The following is an 18,380-nucleotide window of genomic DNA, read 5'->3' as shown; positions in this document are numbered from 1 at the left end:
TCAATGTACATGGTGCTACATAGAATAAAACAGTAAAAAACACATCTCTGACAATAACATACAATAATAAAAGTAATAAGCATGCCAGACCAAACTGCAGTTGAAAAAGATAAAGTTTGGATTACAGATGTGAGAATCCCAAGGGACAACAGAATTAGAGAAAAACAGAGGACATAGATTATGAATTTTTAAGGCCTACAAACAGATTCAGTGCCTCTGGGAAAATAAGACAACTTGGATTCCAGAGGTGGATTCCAAACATGTTGACAAAATATCTGAATGAAATTGCCATAGATAGGATTCCAGTACATGAAGTGTCACTACTTGGACCAGTGATGTTACTAGGGGATGAGAGGGAGTTCAGATTCACCAGGTGATACTCTAAGGGGGAGTGGCACTGCTGCTCCTCAGACATCTGTATTTTGGCAGAAATGGGCTATGCCATTCACTTATATCTCTTTAAAATGCTGAAGAGATGGGATGAATGGGGTGAGGCTCAGTGGGAGGAGAAAGGCGAGGCCCCAGTTTTTTTAAAATAAAATTTCAAATTTTAATTTTTAAAATGTTTAATTTTTAATTTTTTTAAAAAAAATCTTTAAAAACATCACATTTTACCAAATTTTCACTTTAACCACATGAAACACATTTATTCTGTGTGCATGATATTGTAATTTAAAGGTATATATTTAATTATGTTGGGCATTTATGTCACAACTATTACCATTACATTCAGTAATATATGGGAATTATAATTTACAAGTACCACAGTACAAAAACATAACTAAGGATTCTGTATGGTGTGGTATGGAAGGAGGTCAATGTGGGGTTGACACCATGAGTGATTTGGACCAAGACCTGTTATCTGGTGATATCTCACTGATTCCTAGTTGCTTGGCTTGAATCTGAATCACTGATGGCCCCAAACTCCAGTCAGTAGCACCTGGTAGACAGTGAAGCTGTGAGATAATAATTATAATTTGCTAGCTTGAACTTTCTCAATCTTGATTTCCAAAAACCATTGTTGGTACTGTATGTTCCTGACTTTCCACATACAACAACCAACTGCACTGGTAGTTAAACTTCATTTCAACACTGGAAAGAGAATCATGTCATGCTTTAGAATTTTTTGTATATTTTAATGTAATTGTATACTTTTTTTTAGATTATTTTAATTGTTTTACATTTTATTGTACAGTGGGTCCTCCACATTCACTCGGGTTAGGGACACAGGACCCCTGTGAAAGTGAAAAACTGCAAATGAAAACCTACTTTTTGACATGATGCCCCTTCCACGCAGTGCCGTTTGGGTGCTGCGCCTGGCGTGCGTCATTATGGCATGCACTGTATGGATGGGCACATGCTATAATGGCAGTTGGACGGCGTAGTAAAGGCTTTGAGCGTGCGAATGCCCCTCACCGCATTTACAGGCTAGCACAATGTGCCGGTCTGGACAGCCCCCAAGTCTACAAAAGTTTACAGTCCAATTTCTTTTGCACACTGTCTCAAAGATGCTGCAAGATACCTTCGCATACTGTACAGAAGACAATTGCCTTTAAGAACATTATGTGATTGGCAGGATTTCATAAATGAGGCAGATCATCCCCTTCAGGTTCTACAATCAAATGTATGCCATGATGATGATGATGATGATGATGATGATGATCCATCCTACATTTCCTCTCCAAACAGGGACTCAAAGTGGCTTAAAACTGCCCTTTGGAAGGTTCAAGCCTTAGTGGTGCTTGACGTTATTCAGGAATGCTCAAGAAGGTGGAACCTGAAATGCTTTGCCATGATTTAAAAGTATTTTTGTTTTGTCAGTCACACCAAAAATATGTATAGCCTAAGTGATTAACTGTGTCCTCCTGGGATCAAGAACAAAATTGTCTCAAGGGGTGTTTGATATTTTAACAATCTATGCTCTCTCTGTCACACACACACACACACTTTCTCACACATGGTAAGTTCTTTTGATCTTGCTTGAAGAGAAAAAAGGAGGGTATAAATGTTTGAGCACTTATAGAAACTGCCTAGACCAGGGTTTTGATGAGCCTCTGGGTAAGGTATACCTTGAAGTATGCTAGCGTTGTAGTTAAAATGAAGAGACCCTTATTTCCATATTAGGGAAATCTGCCTCACAGGATTAAGAGTAAATTCTGTAGGTGGGGATAGGAGGAAAGTCTATATAAATTGCTTTGAATTTATTGGAGGAAAGGAGGTTATAAATCTAAGAGTCATATATAAATAAACATCCACCACGCACTCCATCCATGATAAACTCAAGAGAATGTTAGTTTAGAGATCACTTGGGTAAAGGAGGTTGGTGGGCTATGTTGGTCATTGACAGAATCAGATGTAGAGAACCTCAACGTTTCTCAGCATGATGGATTTAAAAACAAAGTTAAGGTATGGGTGATTGGTTCTCTAAACTGTGATAAAATGGGTAGAAAAACAAAACTTCACTTCTGGCAACCTCTGGAAAAGAACCGACAATGAAATTTTCTGTCGTGGTTCTCTCTGAGATGTACCTAGTCCTGATTGTTTTTGCACAAACAAGTCTCAAGTCATTGAACCAAAGGGCAGAGCTTGGAAATGACTTATTACAAGTAATGATGCTCCCTATAAGGCACTGTCTTTTTCAATCTCTCTCCCCACCATTTTGTAATGAGCTGGTAATGAGCTCTGCTACTGCAATGGAAGTTTTAAAATAATGAAGAAAATAGATAGAAAAAAGAAATAAAGGGAATCAAGCCTCCTTGGGAAAGGCAAAGGGGAGGGAAGACAGGGGAAGAGAAGAAATCACTGCCACCGTGTGACTGCCAATATGACAACTGCCACGAACAACCACAAAGGCTCTCTACCATGTAATGGAAATGCTGGACAGAACATTTCTTTCTAGAAAACCTATCCACAGTCATTTTCTAGAAAGCACACAGTTTTTCCGCTAAGAACAGCACTAATCTAAATGATGAGTCACTGGATATAATAGCAGCTGAATTGACATTGTTTTGTGACTAGAAGTGTGTTGCTTTTAAAATGGGAAAGATCTACTTTCAATGCACCATCCTTCATTTATATTTTTGTCACAAATTGCTCTCAGTGACTGCCACAATCAATCAATTTATGGCAAAAGAACAATTTTCTGGGGTTGACAAATTGATGATGCTTGTAAAAGAACAGCATCACAGAAAACATCCACTCTAAGTGATATGTGTGTACTCAGCTCAGTCACTGCCCAGCCTCAGCAAATTGTTTCCAAGTTTAGAGTCAGTGAGCAAATATTTGCTCTATTACCTCAGCAAATTTGCCCCATCTTGATTACTTCATGGTGGAAATGAATGTGGCATTCTCACCAGGCTTTAATGCCCCCGTGATTGCTTGGGGTTTGGAGGTCAAAATCCAGGAATACTCAATGGCCCAGCTGTGCAACCAGACAGAAATAAATTGCAATTCTAAAGATGGATCCCATTGATTTATATTTGGAGCCAAGATAGTTTGCTTACCTGAATGACTTTCTGCATCAGACATTTAGTCTATGATTACATGCACAATAAACTGAACGAACATCCAGGCAACTGTGCCTGAAAGATTAGAAAGATGTGCAGTAACTTACTAAATGGAGATTACAAGGAGTTAGTTTAAGACAGAGGTAGGGATCAGGCAGCCCTCAACTTGCTGTTGGACTACAGGCCCCAGCATTCCTCACCATTGGTTAGGACTGATGGCACTTGCACCCTTGCTTTAAGGATTATTATAAACCTTCCTTTCAGCTATATACATAGCTGGGGCCATGCAATCGACCTGTGGCAAAATTAGCATTTCAAAGAAGAAATTGGTGTCTTTATATTTCAGAATTTCCAAAAGGGGAACTATTAACCTGTTGTATCAAGATCAACCAGCAGCCCCTGTGGCAATTGAAAGACTTGTTAATCTTTAAAATGCCACAGAACCGGTGGCTGTTTCTATATTTGGAGCATGGTATACAGTTATTTGCTTTGTTCTTGGAAGCTCACAAAAGGTTCTGCTGTGCAAACTGCTTTTCTTCTTCTGAAACTATGCGGCGAAACCCAGAAGGTTAATGAGATTAAAAAAAAAAATGATGATGAAGCCCTCTTGTTGATTTGATAAAACAAGATAATGGTTTCCTGTACTTGAGGAGGTGGTAATTTTTATTTGAGAGATATGAAAACTTTGCTGACAGTAAATTGGATGCCAGCCCTATTTCACGTGCTGGTGTGTAAGTAGCAGATCAGTTTCTAATTGCAGGCATTGTTTAGCTTTAAAGCAATACAGTTGGCCTTCCATATCCATGGATTCTTTATCCTTGGATTCAACTATCCACAGCTCAAAATACATAAAAATATATAAATCCCAAGACCTTAATTTTCCTATTTTATATAAGGGACACCATTTCACTATGCTGTTGTATTTGATGGGACTTGAGCATCCACAGATTATGGTATCCATGGGGGGGGGGGAGGTCCTGGAACCAAACTCTAGCAGCCTCCCAGGTGTTCATACCGCAGGCAACTTCTTCTTCTGTGTACAGAATGACTGGGACTGTTGTCCCATGTAAGAACCCTTAGTGAGGTGCTGTGGTTTAGCAGTCAGAGTATTGGACTAGAATGTGGGAGGTCTGGGTTCTAGTCCTCCCTGAACCATGGTTTCATAGGTGGTTTTGGACCAGCCATTCTGTTGTTTAGCCAGACTTTCCTCAGAAGAGAGCCAGGGTGGGGGGGGGGGGGGGACGAAGAGGAGGGGAGTAAAATATGCATCAAATATTCACTGTCCCCATTACAACCATTGTGGCTTTAATCTTGATCCACCCAGCAGCCTGATAACTGTAAAGCCAAAAGACCTGCAGCCATAATTCTACATGCAGAAGAGCTATGGAGACCTCCTCCTAAACAGGGAGTGAGAATGTCTGATGGGAGAACATAACCATGCTCATCTAAACAGAATTGCTGTCCTTTCTGCAGCTAGGAATCATGAGTGATCTGGGTTTATGACTGCAATGAGGCCCCCAACTCTGTTCAACTAGATGTCATTACAATCTTCTTTCAAGCCTGTGGCTTCTTTGGAACAGAAATGTTCATATAATTAGTTTAAGTATAACTTAAACTTTGAGACACATCAAGCCCGTTGTTACAAATACTGGACTGACTTTGACTCCTTAGGAATTAGATTCTGTTACCAACTTGTTGCCACCAATAAATCCATACATTCAATAATACTATTTAAAACCACAGATCTAATTTCCACCCATAAATGGTACTACCTATCAGAAGATTTGAACTGAGGTTGAGGATGTATATAGGTACACACAAAGATCAGCATGGAAGGACATTTGATCAGTCAGCAGAAACAGTTTTATAGGTGCTTTCTCTAAATATCAGCAGTAATTTTGGATAGCATGTGTGGCGTAGTGGTCTAGTTTTGGACTATAACTCTGGAGACCTGGGTTTGAATTCAGTTCAGACATGAAACCCACTGGGTGACCTTGGGCAAATCACATGCTCTTAGCCTCAGAAGAAGGAAATGGCAAACCTCCTCTGGACAAATCTTGCCAAGAAAACCCATAATAGTTTTGCCTCAGGGTTGCCAGAAGTCAGGAATGACTTGAAGGTACACAACATGTGATGATCATATCTATCTGGAAAGAAAGCTATCTGTGCATGGTTTCTACTTCTATGTGCACTCTAGGACCCAGCTACTTATTGTCTTGCCTATTAACTCCCTGATTTCCTTTGGGTCTTCACACAGACTTTCTGGAGACTAGTGAAAGAGAAAGAAGACAGAGCACAGTCAAGCCAGGACATATTGTAAAAGCTTCTCTTTTGAAGGTATTGTTAAGGAAAGAAAAATGTAAAAACATTTTTACATATACATATGTATTATGTTTAATTATTTTTGTAAAATATACACCATAGACAGGGTAATTTTATTTTACTCTATTTTTAACTGATCATATGTACAGCGCTGTGTAAATTTACAGCGCTTTATAAATAAAGCTTAATGATAATAATAACACACTGCAAGCAAAGGCAAAACTGCCTTTGTCAAATTGCTAAACTTGACCACTTTTTTATAAAAAAATATAAGGCTCTACATCTTATAGATAAGGGATTACTTATCAGCTTACTTTAATCATTGAATCTGGGTGTAGCCACACTGCAGAATTAAAGCAGCTTGGTACCATTTTCACTGTCCTGTGGACTCCTGGAATTTGTAGTTTAGCGGGGCACCAAAGCGATCTCACAGACCAGACTGAATATCTAACTAAACTACAAAACCCAGGATTCCACAGGACGGAGTCATGACAGTTAAAGTGGTGTCAAACTGCTTCAATTCTGCAGTGCGGATATATGGTCAGTGAGGTATTTGAACTGTTGATTTTTCTTTAACATGTCTAAGGTTTTAGGCCAATCATTCACAGCAGTAACTTTTTACTCTCTAACACAATACCAAGAACTGCCTCGCTCAGTTTGGAAAACTGAGGACTACCTCCATTTACTGTTCCCAACTACAGTAGACCTAGGGTCCTTATAATTATAGCCCTACTATTCCACTTTCCCTGCCCTGGCTGCATCCTATTTAATCCTCCTTGGATTTGTAGTTTGTTCAGAGGCACAAAAGGAGCTTACTAGCTGAGGATCCTAAAAAACTACTCCTTCAACTGCCAATCCCAGGATTTCATAGAATGTTGCTGTGGCAATTGACATGGAATCATGGAGTTATATCTGTATAGTACAAAAGGGTCCCCATTGTATCAATTGCCAAATCTCATTGATTTAGTGGGTCTACTCTGATTGGTACTAGCAATTTGCTACTAGTAAACAAGATAGACTATTTAGTATATAGGAGACTAGACTACATCTTTTGGGTCAATTTAAAAAGGCTAGGGCACTTAAAAAACAAACAAACAAACCCAAATCTCTTCTTTGCAGTTGGAAGAAGCCAGTTCAAGACTTGGAGAAATCTTGCTGGCTTATCATTCTCTGTGCTGACACAATAGAACGATGTGGTGACAATGTCAGTAACACACGTGAGCTGCACACACTGAACTGTTTCAGTATGACTTGGAGGCATGAAGTGTGCCCTCCATATCCGGCTGTGGATGTTTGTGAAGAAAATGACAAGGTTTTTATAATCAGCAATGGAGATCCCATTAAAAGAGAAACGTGTGTGTGTGTGTGTGTGTGTGTGTGTGTGTGTGGTGTCTACCAAATAGAAATATCAGCAATGGTAGATCCCTAGGTGTGCCAAAAATGTACGAATGTGCTTTTCATTAGAAGTAGAACAGCAGGGAATAAGTGGAAGCCAATGTGGTGAGAATGTCCTGTTGAACCATATCCTGTGATGGAGAACACCTGGTTAATGACCTTTGTGGTGGGCATTGCTCAGTGTGAAACAGCATTCTCTCATTTCATACCTTTTTGTACAAAATTCCAATATGTAAACTCTTTAACTCATGGCCAGAGTTTTGAAAAGTTACTTTCAGGGACTACCCTGATGTTATGAAGCAAATTCTATCAGCGTTATCTAGCATTATAAAGAATGTTGAGATTTGCAGTCCAACAACACCTGGAGGTGTCATAAAAATGGCTCATGATAGTGTCTAGGAAGGAGTTCAGCTGCAAGGTTATGGATGTGTGTGAAACATACTTGCTTCAAGTTATGAAGAAAATACAAAGCATAACTCCTTGAACTGATGTTAGAGAATATATGTTAACCATGGCCCTAGACATTTAGTTTTCAAAACTCTATGGTTGCAATTATTATTATTATTATTATTATTATTATTATTATTATTATAGCGCCGTAAGTTTACACAGCGCTTTACATAGTCATCAACCAAGATACAGATAAAACCTGCCTACGGTGTGCAATCTAAAATCAAAAGCAGCAAAAATTATAAAATAACAACTTATAATAATACAATATGTAAAAAATACATAGCAAATAACAATGATCATAAACATCAGATGTAGTTACAAAAACAGAGTTCTACTGTTGCATCTACTTCTACTGCTACTGTTGTTATTGTATGCCTTCAAGTTCTTTCTGACTTATGGCAACCATAAAGCAACCCTGAGCCAACATGGTGTAATGGTTTGAGCACTGGACTATGATTCTGGAGACCAGGGTTTGAATCTGTACTTGGGCTTGTGTTATCCCAAGGTCTAGCCTCTGTCCGTATCCCCTCTTTTTGATATCAATCTGACATCTAAAGGGATATTTTAGCCATGAAGCCGAATGGGCTCTTCCAGTGCTCAAAAGTAGCCAGGTCATATAAGGACCATATTTGGAGAGCCTGCTGGCTCAGCATGGGGGAAAGCTCAAGAGCACAGCCAAAGATAGATCAATTAAGAACCTCTGCTTATGGAATTAGGAGCAATTTCACTCTTTGTAATCCTAAAAATCATTATCTGCTACCACATTTATTTCAGTAGTTCTTGTATGTGTGTGTGTGAATGTGTATGTTTGTGTAAAAGTTGATTTCCCCTTTGCTGTTATAAGTAAAACTACATTTGAACCTTGCATTCTGCATTTTGTTTCTCAGAACCAGTATACACAAGTTCTACCCCTGCTTTTAGATGCCCAAGGCTCTCTCAGCAGCTTTAAGTGAGCTAATAAAATTTCCCATATTAAATATTGTTGTGGGTGTCTTCCAGGACTCTGGCATTTTGGGTAACACATGGAAACCCATTGGGTGACCTTGGGCAAGTCACATTCCCTCAGTCTCAGATGAAGGCAAAGGCAACACCGCTTTGAACAAATCTTGCCAAGAAAACTCTGTGATAGGTATGCCTTAGGGTTGGAAATGACTTGAAGATACACAACAGCAGCAGCACCAGCAACAGCAACAAGGTAAGCCCATCACAGGGTTTTCTTGGTAAGATCTGTTCAGAGGAGGTTTGTCTTTGCCTTTCTCTGAGGTTGAGAGAGTGTGACTTGCTCAAGATCACCCAATGGCTTTCCATGGCCAAGCAAGGGATTCAAACACTCATCTTGAGAGTCATAGTCCAATGCTCAAACCACTACACTACACTGGCTCTCACTTTTGCTGATGCCACCCTGCAAAAATGTATGTTGTATTCTAAGCAGCATTCATCTTTTATACCAATGGAGGTTTTTCTGAGATGCTGCAGATCGTGGTGCTGGGAAATAACAATAGCAGTGCTGTCCCAGTTGTGGGTCACATTGAGATGGGCAGCTGTGGAAATCCCTTGGAGTCCTGCCATGGCTGCTTATCTCAACACTCTCCACAGCTGGGAGTTCACTGTAGTCATCATTTCCTAGCACACTGATCTGCAGGGGCCTGGAAGCCCTTCGGCTGGGGGGCTGCCTGGCTTCAGAAGTAGGTTCTTGGGGGCACATGTGGTCATTAATGACTATAAATATGAATGTTAAAAAGTTACAAGATCATAAAGCTGGCTTGCAATCTTGAAATATTCAATAAAATGCAAGTTTATGTGTGTGTGTGTTTATAGTTAAAGTAATCAAAATTGTTTATTTTATTTATTAATTTTTATCCTGGCTTACCAATATAAAAATAGTGCTTAGTTTGGCCAAAAATATAAACCAATAAATCAAAATAGTTAACGGATATCAGCTGATGACTCAGTTGTGCCCAGAAGTAATTTAACCGTGCCAAATCTCATAAGGAATTAAAGAAAAGTTTTCTGTTTTCAATTTGGAATTATATAGTTAAAATAGTTGAAATTACCTTCAGCTAATATCTACAATGTCCTGAACATGGCAAGATGGTGGGAGTATGCACTTGTCTTTGAACTAGACATTTACTCACATATTTTGTGTCAATGAGTTCTACTAGTGGTCCTGGCTGTCACCACTGAGAACTAACATGGTGACTACTGTAAATTATGAGAATGGATACATGAAGCAGAATGGAATGGAAATCCACCTATCTCTTGATATGGCTGCATTGAAGGAAGTGGATTCTAGTTCCCTAAACTCTGGGTAACAGGTAAACCAATATGAAGAAATAAGTTTCTTTAAATATCCTGATATATAAACGTATATTTTTCACCATAAGGTAATAGGATTGCAACATGAAATGCCCCATTCCTCTCATCTCCAAGACCAATCAAAGTGTCTCCTTATTCTCACTCATGCTTGGATCCTAAGTACTGCCAATGTTAATGTGGCACACCTATTTGTAAGGCACTTATACCCAAAATGGTTCCTCAGTGTCAGAACCTGAATAATGTAGGGACTTGGTTGAATGTTTGTCATGGTAGCTATTAGCATTATCTCTAGAGACAAAAAAAAAACACATGCGTGTAGATAAATGTAAAGGGAATGTGGCTAAGGGTTCAGATGAAGGGATGGGTGTGGTAATTAAACTGTTCATCTATACAATATACACTTCCTGTTTCCACAATGGAAAATACAGAAAGAACTGAACAAAAGTGGACCGTCTCCTCTCGCATACTACAGTATTTAAGTTGACGACACCTTTCAATTTGAGTAATTTTTCTTTTAGATGATATGGTTGCTTTGCTCACTGTGGTTTGTACATGCCTTAAGCCAACCCACAGCTTCCTCTCTCACATCATCATAACAAAGTCTACCTTTACAGGTGTGCTGTAAGTCTCTCCTTCTCTGCTTCCTTATTCACTTGTACTCTCTCTTGTGCATGCACACAATCTGCATTGCCTCCAGTGCTCTGTTTCGCACCAAGAGCCTGTAATCTGGAAAAAGGATCTACCCCATCCTCCTGAAGGTCAAAATACCTCTTACCAGCTTGCCTTGGTCTAAGAAAGCACTGAGCATCTACATCAACCTGACGTCTGACTGTGAGATGATGGGACTTTTCCTCACTGTTCTCTTTTCCAGCATAGTGGCTGGCCTCTCCAAAGGTGGGTTCTCAAGAGAGGTCTAAAGGTGAAATTTTCCCCCCTGTGCAGAATAGTAATCAAAATGAGAGATGAGAAATACATTGGAAATGGGGCCTATTATTACTGTGTTGTTGTTGCTGTTGTTGCTGCTGATGATCTTCTTGATGTTGCTACTATTATTTCTACCTGCAAACATGTTATTTTTCAAAGATGGGAGGGTATCTCCTCGCCCCAAGGAGGTTATATAATATTATGCACTTATTTTAAGCATTTTTCTAATTTGCTATCCAGTAAAAAGAAGTTTTCAGAATGGGTTAAAAGGATCAGAAATAAGAAATTGCCTGCCTGCAGGGTTATAATCTTTAAAAAAATGACACAAATTTAAAAAAAAAGGGGGTTGGGAAGGAAAAACAGTCAGCATGTTGTAGTGGTTTGATTGTTGGACTAAGACTCTGGAGACCAGAGTTCCCACTTGGCCATGGAAATCCACCTTGGGTAAGTCACACTCTCAACCTGAGAGGATGGCAAAGGCAACCCCTCTCTGAACAAATCTTGCCAAGAAAACCCTGTGATAGTTTCTATTTGGGGCCATCATAAGTTGGAAATGACTTGAAGGCATACAACAACAACAACAACAACACAACAAAATACCAACCAACTCAGGCACTAGACTCTTGATTACAGGTCAAGAAGCTGGATCTAAGTACAGTGGAAGGGCTGCTGCCTCCTTTCCTTCTGACAGTCTCAGCAGTGGTGATAGTAGGAGGAAGAGGGACTCTTTAATGAATCTGTATCTAGAGATGATGACAGGTACCTGACTGCTACAATCCAAAAAACAAGAGAGGCAACAGAGGGAGATTATTCTGCATGGAAAACCATGGAGCAATACAGGTTTTTATTGTTATTTTTTGCATCAATAATCTCTTCTAGTGTTTATATATGAATATTTGATTTCAAAATCAGTTTGTGGGGATATTACTATGTTATATGTTTGTGGGTGTGCTATATTTTTATTACCACAAGAGTTTAGCAACTACAGTAGTTTTAAAAAAAAAACAACAGTCTATGATGCTTAGAACATTTGGTAAACCTAATGAATCTATGCTGGAAATGTGCATGGTTTTACTTGAAAAGAATATATTAACTGAAAAACAGACAGGGATAAGAAATCCATTTAATCAAGTTTTTTTTTTAATTTTACTGAAGATGGACTGAATTTGCCCTGAAACTGTACACAATTTCTTGTTGGAACTCTATATACTGTTGGCTCTCCATATCCATGGATTCTTTATCCATGGATTCAACTATCAACAGCTGGAAAATACTAAAAAAATATGAATTCCAAATCTCAAAGCTTGATTTTGCCATTTTATATAAGGGATACCAGTTTATTATGCCACTGTATTTAATGCAATTTGAACATCCATGGATTTTGCTATCTATGAGAGGTCCTGGAATTAAACCCCAGCAGATACCAAGGGCCCACTGTATCACCACACTTGTAATACATTGCATGAAATAAAGTTTCCAACAATATACATCCCTTAGAACCATGCATGAAGAAAATTGTGTACAGTTCCAAGTTGTACAGCAATACTTGGAACCAGTTCCTGCAAAATTTACTATTTTCACTACAATTTACAGCATTCTAGAAGCTGTAGTTTAAAATGTAAAATGTTCAAACTATGACACAAAAATGTTTTAGTTAGTGGGTGCATGCATATAAAAATGCATAAATTTAAAAGGTGTACTGAAATTGTGAACATTGGAAAGTCTGCCCAGATTTCTCTGTATGTGCCAGGGGACAAGTAAACCTGTACAGAACTGGGGCAGAACCACCTTGCTGGAAGGAGCCCCACTCAAGAAATGTTGATACAACCACACATGACATTTGCCCATCCTTACCAAGAAACCCATAATTCTTGTTTTCCTATGGTGAAGACATATTTGTCCTGGACATGTTTAGTTGTCATGATGCTCCCCTCCTCTTTTTCTGCAGTCATGGAAGTGACTCAGCCAGCTTTCATAGTGGCAAAAAGTCAAGGGCCTGTTAACTTCCCATGTGAATTAAAAAATACTGGGGATGCAAAGGAACTCAGAATGACTTTACTGAAACAGAGAGGCAATGAGTCCATCGGGATCTGTGCATCATCCCTTCCTACTGAGGACGACAACCCATTCAGCACAAAGGAGGATGGCATCCAGTGTCAGGTCCATCCTGGCAGGGAGAGTGTCAATGTTACCCTTTGGGGCTTAAAGTCCATTGATGCTGGACTGTACGTGTGCCAGATGGAATGGATTTATCCTCCACCATACTACTCAGTCATGTCAAGTGGGACCCAGCTTTATGTTGTTGGTGAGTTAAAAAATCTTATGAGTGGTTTCAGCTGATTCTTTGATTATCTATCTATCTATCTATCTATCTATCTATCTATCTATCTATCTATCTATCTATCTATCTATCTATCTATCTATCTAATCTTGTCACACAACCAACGAGCAAGCAGGAATAGATTCTATCGCACAGCTCCATCCCTGAGCAGTACCTTTCCCGTACCTGACCAGGCTTATCCCAGACCTTTTAAAGAACTGGAAAATTCCATTTTCTTGGGGACAGAATTGTGTTATAGAATCCATCTCTGTGTATTTACATCTCACGCCTAACACAAGAATAAAAGCCGGTATGCTAATCTCCATAGTAACTTCCTCCTATTACTTCTCCCCATTGTCCTCACCTTATTTGCTGCAAACTGAGTTCAAAGTGCAAAAGTAGTTTGCACTGTATTAACAGCAGAGAGAGGAGGCAGAGGCAGAGGAAGAGGCTTGCCCTTCCCACCAGGCTCAAGCAAAAGCAAACTGCTGCAGCATCTCCTAGGTTGTGTGTTTTTCCTCACTAAAAATGTTTCCACCTTGACCACACTTTGATGTTGCATGGCCACATCTGTCCTGGTTTTCATCTGTGAAATGTTGGAGGGTACGGCTTCAGTACCAGGATAGACAACCAGTTCGGATGTTACAACCTCAGGATTTAGCTAATTTGCCTGCAGTTTTTACCATCTTCAACTATGAGGTGATTGTAATAAACCTGCACGGACTTCTGTTGTAAACTGACTTTAAACTTCTCTCAGCTATAACTCAACTGTAAAATGCTTCCCTATACTAGAGGTTAAGAGTTGCCTTTTCCCAAGGCTTACTGTTTTGTGGTGAGCTGAACATTGGGTGGGGTGGGGTGGGGAATTGTATGATCACCATCGTGCACAAGATACAGTTCCCCCTTTGGTACTAGACTATCTATTCAAAAGCATGCCTAATTAGATTAGAAAGAGGCACAGAGAATTTCCAAAGGCCTGTGTTTTGCCAGCAGTTTTACAGATTGTGTAATTGAGATGCTGTAGCAAATGTCACTTTCAGAGGAAGGAACTGGCAAAACCACCTCTTAGTATTCCTTGCTTTAAAAAACCCTATGAAAATAATAGGCTCACCATAAGTCAATAGGGGACTTTGAGGCACATACACAACAAATGCTATGCTCACCTGTGGCTATAGCTATTTAATTAATCTGGCTCCTGGAAGTCACATTGTAGAACCTTTCACACATTCCTGATATTAACTTTTAGCTTAAAAGAAACTGTCATAAGGTTTAGGCATCATACAAAAAGATCACCAAGTAAGGGAAAACCAATATATACATTCACCAAATAAGGCCAAGGAGCATCCAAAGGTTTGTTTGGGTTTTTCTTTTCTTTTTTTAAACACAGTAAACTTTCATTATATGATCAGGGAGAGTCCAAGACTCAAATGTGGCTTTGCAAATACCAAATGAGGAGGTGGAAAGATTCTTTCATGTTGATTGCATTCAAATGTGAAATATCCCTTTGCTTTTCATTTCAATTAAATGTTGTTTTAACCTTTTGTTAAATGGGGGATTGTATTTTTTTAAAATTAGCAATTTGAATGCCTTTAACCACTCCTCACATTGTTCACCTCCAATATAGAGGATAATTTCCCCAATAAGCCAAAGTATCAGAAAAATAAAAAGTGCTTATCTTGGTTTAATGGCTTCAAAGATTTTTTACTTTGGGGCTGCAGAGGATATCATGATCTTATGATTAGCAAAACTGGAGAAAATTTTAAGACTTGTTATATCATCCTGAAAATAATGATTGGGAAACAATGTATTTCAGACACAGAGCCGTGCCCAGTTGTCTATCCGTATCTTTGGATCCCTGTGACAGTAGTTTCTGGATTCCTTGGCTACAGCATTTTAATCACAATCTACATTGTAACAAAGGTGGTAAGTACTATACTCCTAACACTATGTGTACATGGTTGGGAATAAATCAGAGGAAGTCATAATTCCATGAACACAGCCTTGTTGTTTTTGTGTGCCTTCAAGTTGTTTTTGACTTATGCAACACTAAGGTGATCCTATCATAATGTTTTCTTGGCAAGACTGGAAAAACGTTTTAAGACTTGCCAAGAAATTATGATAGGATCACCTTAGCGTTGCATAAGTCAAAAATGACTTGAAGGCACACAAAAACAACAAGGTTGATTGTGCTCAGAGGGGGGTTGTCTTTGCCTTCTGAGGCTGAGAGAGTGTGACTTGCCTAAGGTCACCCAGTGGTTTCCATGACCAAGTGGAGATTTGAATCCTGGTCTCCAGTGTTGCAGTCCAACACTCAAGCCATTACCCCATGCTGGTTCCATTGCTAATTATGGCTCACTTCCCAATTATCAAAAGTTTATTATAACTCCAATGGATCTCTGGAGAAATAAGAGACATTTAGGCTGCTGCCATGCTGCAGAATTAATGCAGTTTGACACCACTACAACTGTCACAGCTCCATCTTATGGAAGCCTGGGATTTATAGTTTGTTGTGACACCAGAGGCCTCTGACAGAGAAGGCTAAATATCTGACAAAACTGCAAACCCCAGAATCCCATAGCATTGAGCCATGGCAGTTAAAGAGGTAGCATACTGCGTTAAATCTGCAGTATAGATGCAGCCCTAATCCCATGTTTCAGAGAAAAACATAATATTGTGAGGCACCTGAGACCATACTACTAAGATCTGAGCCAAGGAGAATTTTAAGAAACTTTATGATGATGCCGGGTTTATGTTCTGTGAGAATAAATTACGAATGTAAGTTATCACTGATGACCAACAGAGACTGCAGTAGAGCCAAGAGGAAGGAGGGTTATGTAGGTATCTCACTTCAAACATCTTTTACCTTGCAATACCAAGTTATATTTCTTTTATTTTACAGTTACGAAAAAGCAGACATTTTACTCCTGGGATCTATGAGAAAATTATACCAGTGTAATCAAGACAACAAAAAACTGCTACCGAGAAAGAAGAAATGTTAACTTCTATGAAGTGCTTATGAAAAAAAAAAAAAAAAGGATTTCTTAATAGATAGGAATTTAATTTTAAACATCCAGATTGGATGACAGTGAGGAGGAGGGTTTATGCATTAATGTGAAAAAGAATGCTGAATTTATATTGCAGAGTTCTTAAGTTCTTGAATTCCTTAGGATTTATCCACCTAATTTCACACACAGAAAAAGGAAAGTTCCACAGTAACAATAAGAGCAACATATTTTTGGATTAGTTTATTCAGTTTAGCAAAACCAAGTAGAGTTTGTCCTGGCTTTGGGTTGTCTTTGGGTTGCAGGTGGAGGTGTTATTTGCATTCCCGAATGCTTCCTTTATTTATTTTATTGATATAGTTATCACCTCATTGTAGCTGTTGCAATGGAATTTATCACACGAAGGAGATCGGGAATTTATCCCGTGAATATCCTAGAAAAATCACGTAATTACATGTAACCATTTCACAGGACGGCGCAAAAAAAAAAAAAACCCAACCGCCATTAAAGTGGTCACAAAGAAGCATTAATGTGCATCTTTTTACTTTTGGCATTTTAGTGACAATGCATTTCCGGTATCACTTTATTTGCGCAATTGCATGTGATAATCATTTGTGCAATTACTCACCATTTTCACTTCATTTTCAGGGTAGTTTAAATGCTCTTTAATCTCTCTTTAATGTTGAAATCAGCCCCAGTTTGATGTGTGCATGTTTGTAGACACACACAAAACACGAACACACATACATCTATAACATAAACTTCTTGTATAGGTAGTCCCAGACTATCAGGGATCACATAGACATAGAGAGATGACATATGTTTTCAAATAGCCAATCAGATGCAGATTATATATATATATATAATCACAAAATCAAAGTTTAAGTAATGGGAGGAACTTTTGCTTGTAGCCAATTTTTTTAGCCAATCAGATCTGAACATGTGATGACATCAAGAAACGACTTCAGATCAACAAAAGGTCAACAAAATATGAAAGCAAATCTTAAAAGAATAGGAATTGTATATGGGGAGGAGAATAAGCTATCTCTAGAAAAGGGACTCTGGAGGGTACAGCTATCGCTTTAGTTTACTTATCCTTCTCATATATTTGCATCCCTTGCACTAGATCAAATAAGCACTCTTTCCTCCCTCAAAGAGTCTCTAATGATCCTCCCATCAGAATAGTGATATCGGAAGTCCATCTGCATGCTCTTTTTTCCACCATGGACCTACCACTTATCACAGCTTTTTTTTGGTTTGCTTCACCCCCCTCCCCATCTTGCTCTGTTCATTTTATATTTTTAAATGCATGCTTTGTAAATAAAAGTATTGAACACATCTTCATTGGTCTCTGAATTTTTAAACAAAAATGACTGTAAGAAAAAACTCATTGCGCTTGAGTGAATGTATAGATAGGAGTCATCAGTTTTCAAATCATCAAGGTTCTGTCTGAGTGCAGAACTTAAAACCAGAGCTAACAACATTAGCTTTCAACATTAGTTTTTTTTTAAAAAAGCTTTATTTCTCTATCATGCATGAGTTTAAACATTATCAATATTCAATGATCAAAAGTTTAATTCACTGCTGCAGTTGCTACGTTTGATCAACACATTTTAAAGAAACCACGGGCAGTCTTCAGGCAGTCCCCTGTTTCATATAAAACCATTCTAGTCTGCAAACCAGAGGTCGCTTTACAACACACAGTTATAGCACTATAATTCCAGTTTAACCATAGCCTCCAGCATTTCACAGATGCAAATGTGGTCACATGTGGCCTCGCAACATCACAGTGTGGTCAAGATGGCAAAAGTTATTAATGAGGAAGAAGACACATGCTAAGAGAGGCTGCAGCAGTTTGCTTTTGCCTGGGTCTACTGGGAAGGGTATGATTCTGCTTCCCTCCTCTCCTCTTGTCCCCATTGAACTACTTTTGCATCTTGAACTCTGTTTACAGCATTTGAAATCATCTGAGGACAAAGAGGGAAAGTGGGAGGAGAGGGAAACAAGGACATTGTAAAAGCAGCTGAAAAAAATGGGCTGGCAGAAAGGACAGTTGGGGGACATAATTTAACTACCGCTGTGACATTCCTGTGGGATCTTGAAAATGGCAGTTGAGGTAAGGTCCTTTGGAGTGGCATCATT

The 18,380-nt window shown here is 38.9% G+C and overlaps 1 protein-coding gene across 1 annotated transcript; it reads left to right on the top strand.

The window, feature by feature from the left end:
• Nucleotides 1–10,678: 10,678 nt before the first annotated feature.
• CTLA4 (cytotoxic T-lymphocyte associated protein 4) lies at nucleotides 10,679–16,701 on the top strand. Its single transcript, XM_042446125.1, has 4 exons — nucleotides 10,679–10,886; nucleotides 12,865–13,221; nucleotides 15,050–15,159; nucleotides 16,136–16,701. The coding sequence occupies exons 1-4, from the start codon at nucleotides 10,829–10,831 to the stop codon at nucleotides 16,190–16,192; spliced, it is 582 nt and encodes a 193-aa protein (XP_042302059.1). The 5' UTR covers nucleotides 10,679–10,828; the 3' UTR covers nucleotides 16,193–16,701.
• Nucleotides 16,702–18,380: the final 1,679 nt, after the last annotated feature.

Source organism: Sceloporus undulatus, chromosome 1, assembly GCF_019175285.1.
Source record: "Sceloporus undulatus isolate JIND9_A2432 ecotype Alabama chromosome 1, SceUnd_v1.1, whole genome shotgun sequence".
NCBI classification, from domain to species: Eukaryota; Metazoa; Chordata; class Lepidosauria; order Squamata; family Phrynosomatidae; genus Sceloporus; species Sceloporus undulatus.
The sequence above is the reverse complement of the archived record's forward strand: the minus strand, read 5'-3'. Positions and strand labels throughout refer to the sequence as shown.

Coding starts and splice junctions, on each gene's coding strand:
- CTLA4 (XM_042446125.1), top strand. CDS start 10,829: ATGATGGGACTTTTCCTCACTGTTCTCTTTTCCAGCATAGTGGCTGGC. Junction 10,887..12,864: donor AGTGGCTGGCCTCTCCAAAG/GTGGGTTCTCAA, acceptor CTTTTTCTGCAG/TCATGGAAGTGACTCAGCCA. Junction 13,222..15,049: donor GACCCAGCTTTATGTTGTTG/GTGAGTTAAAAA, acceptor AATGTATTTCAG/ACACAGAGCCGTGCCCAGTT.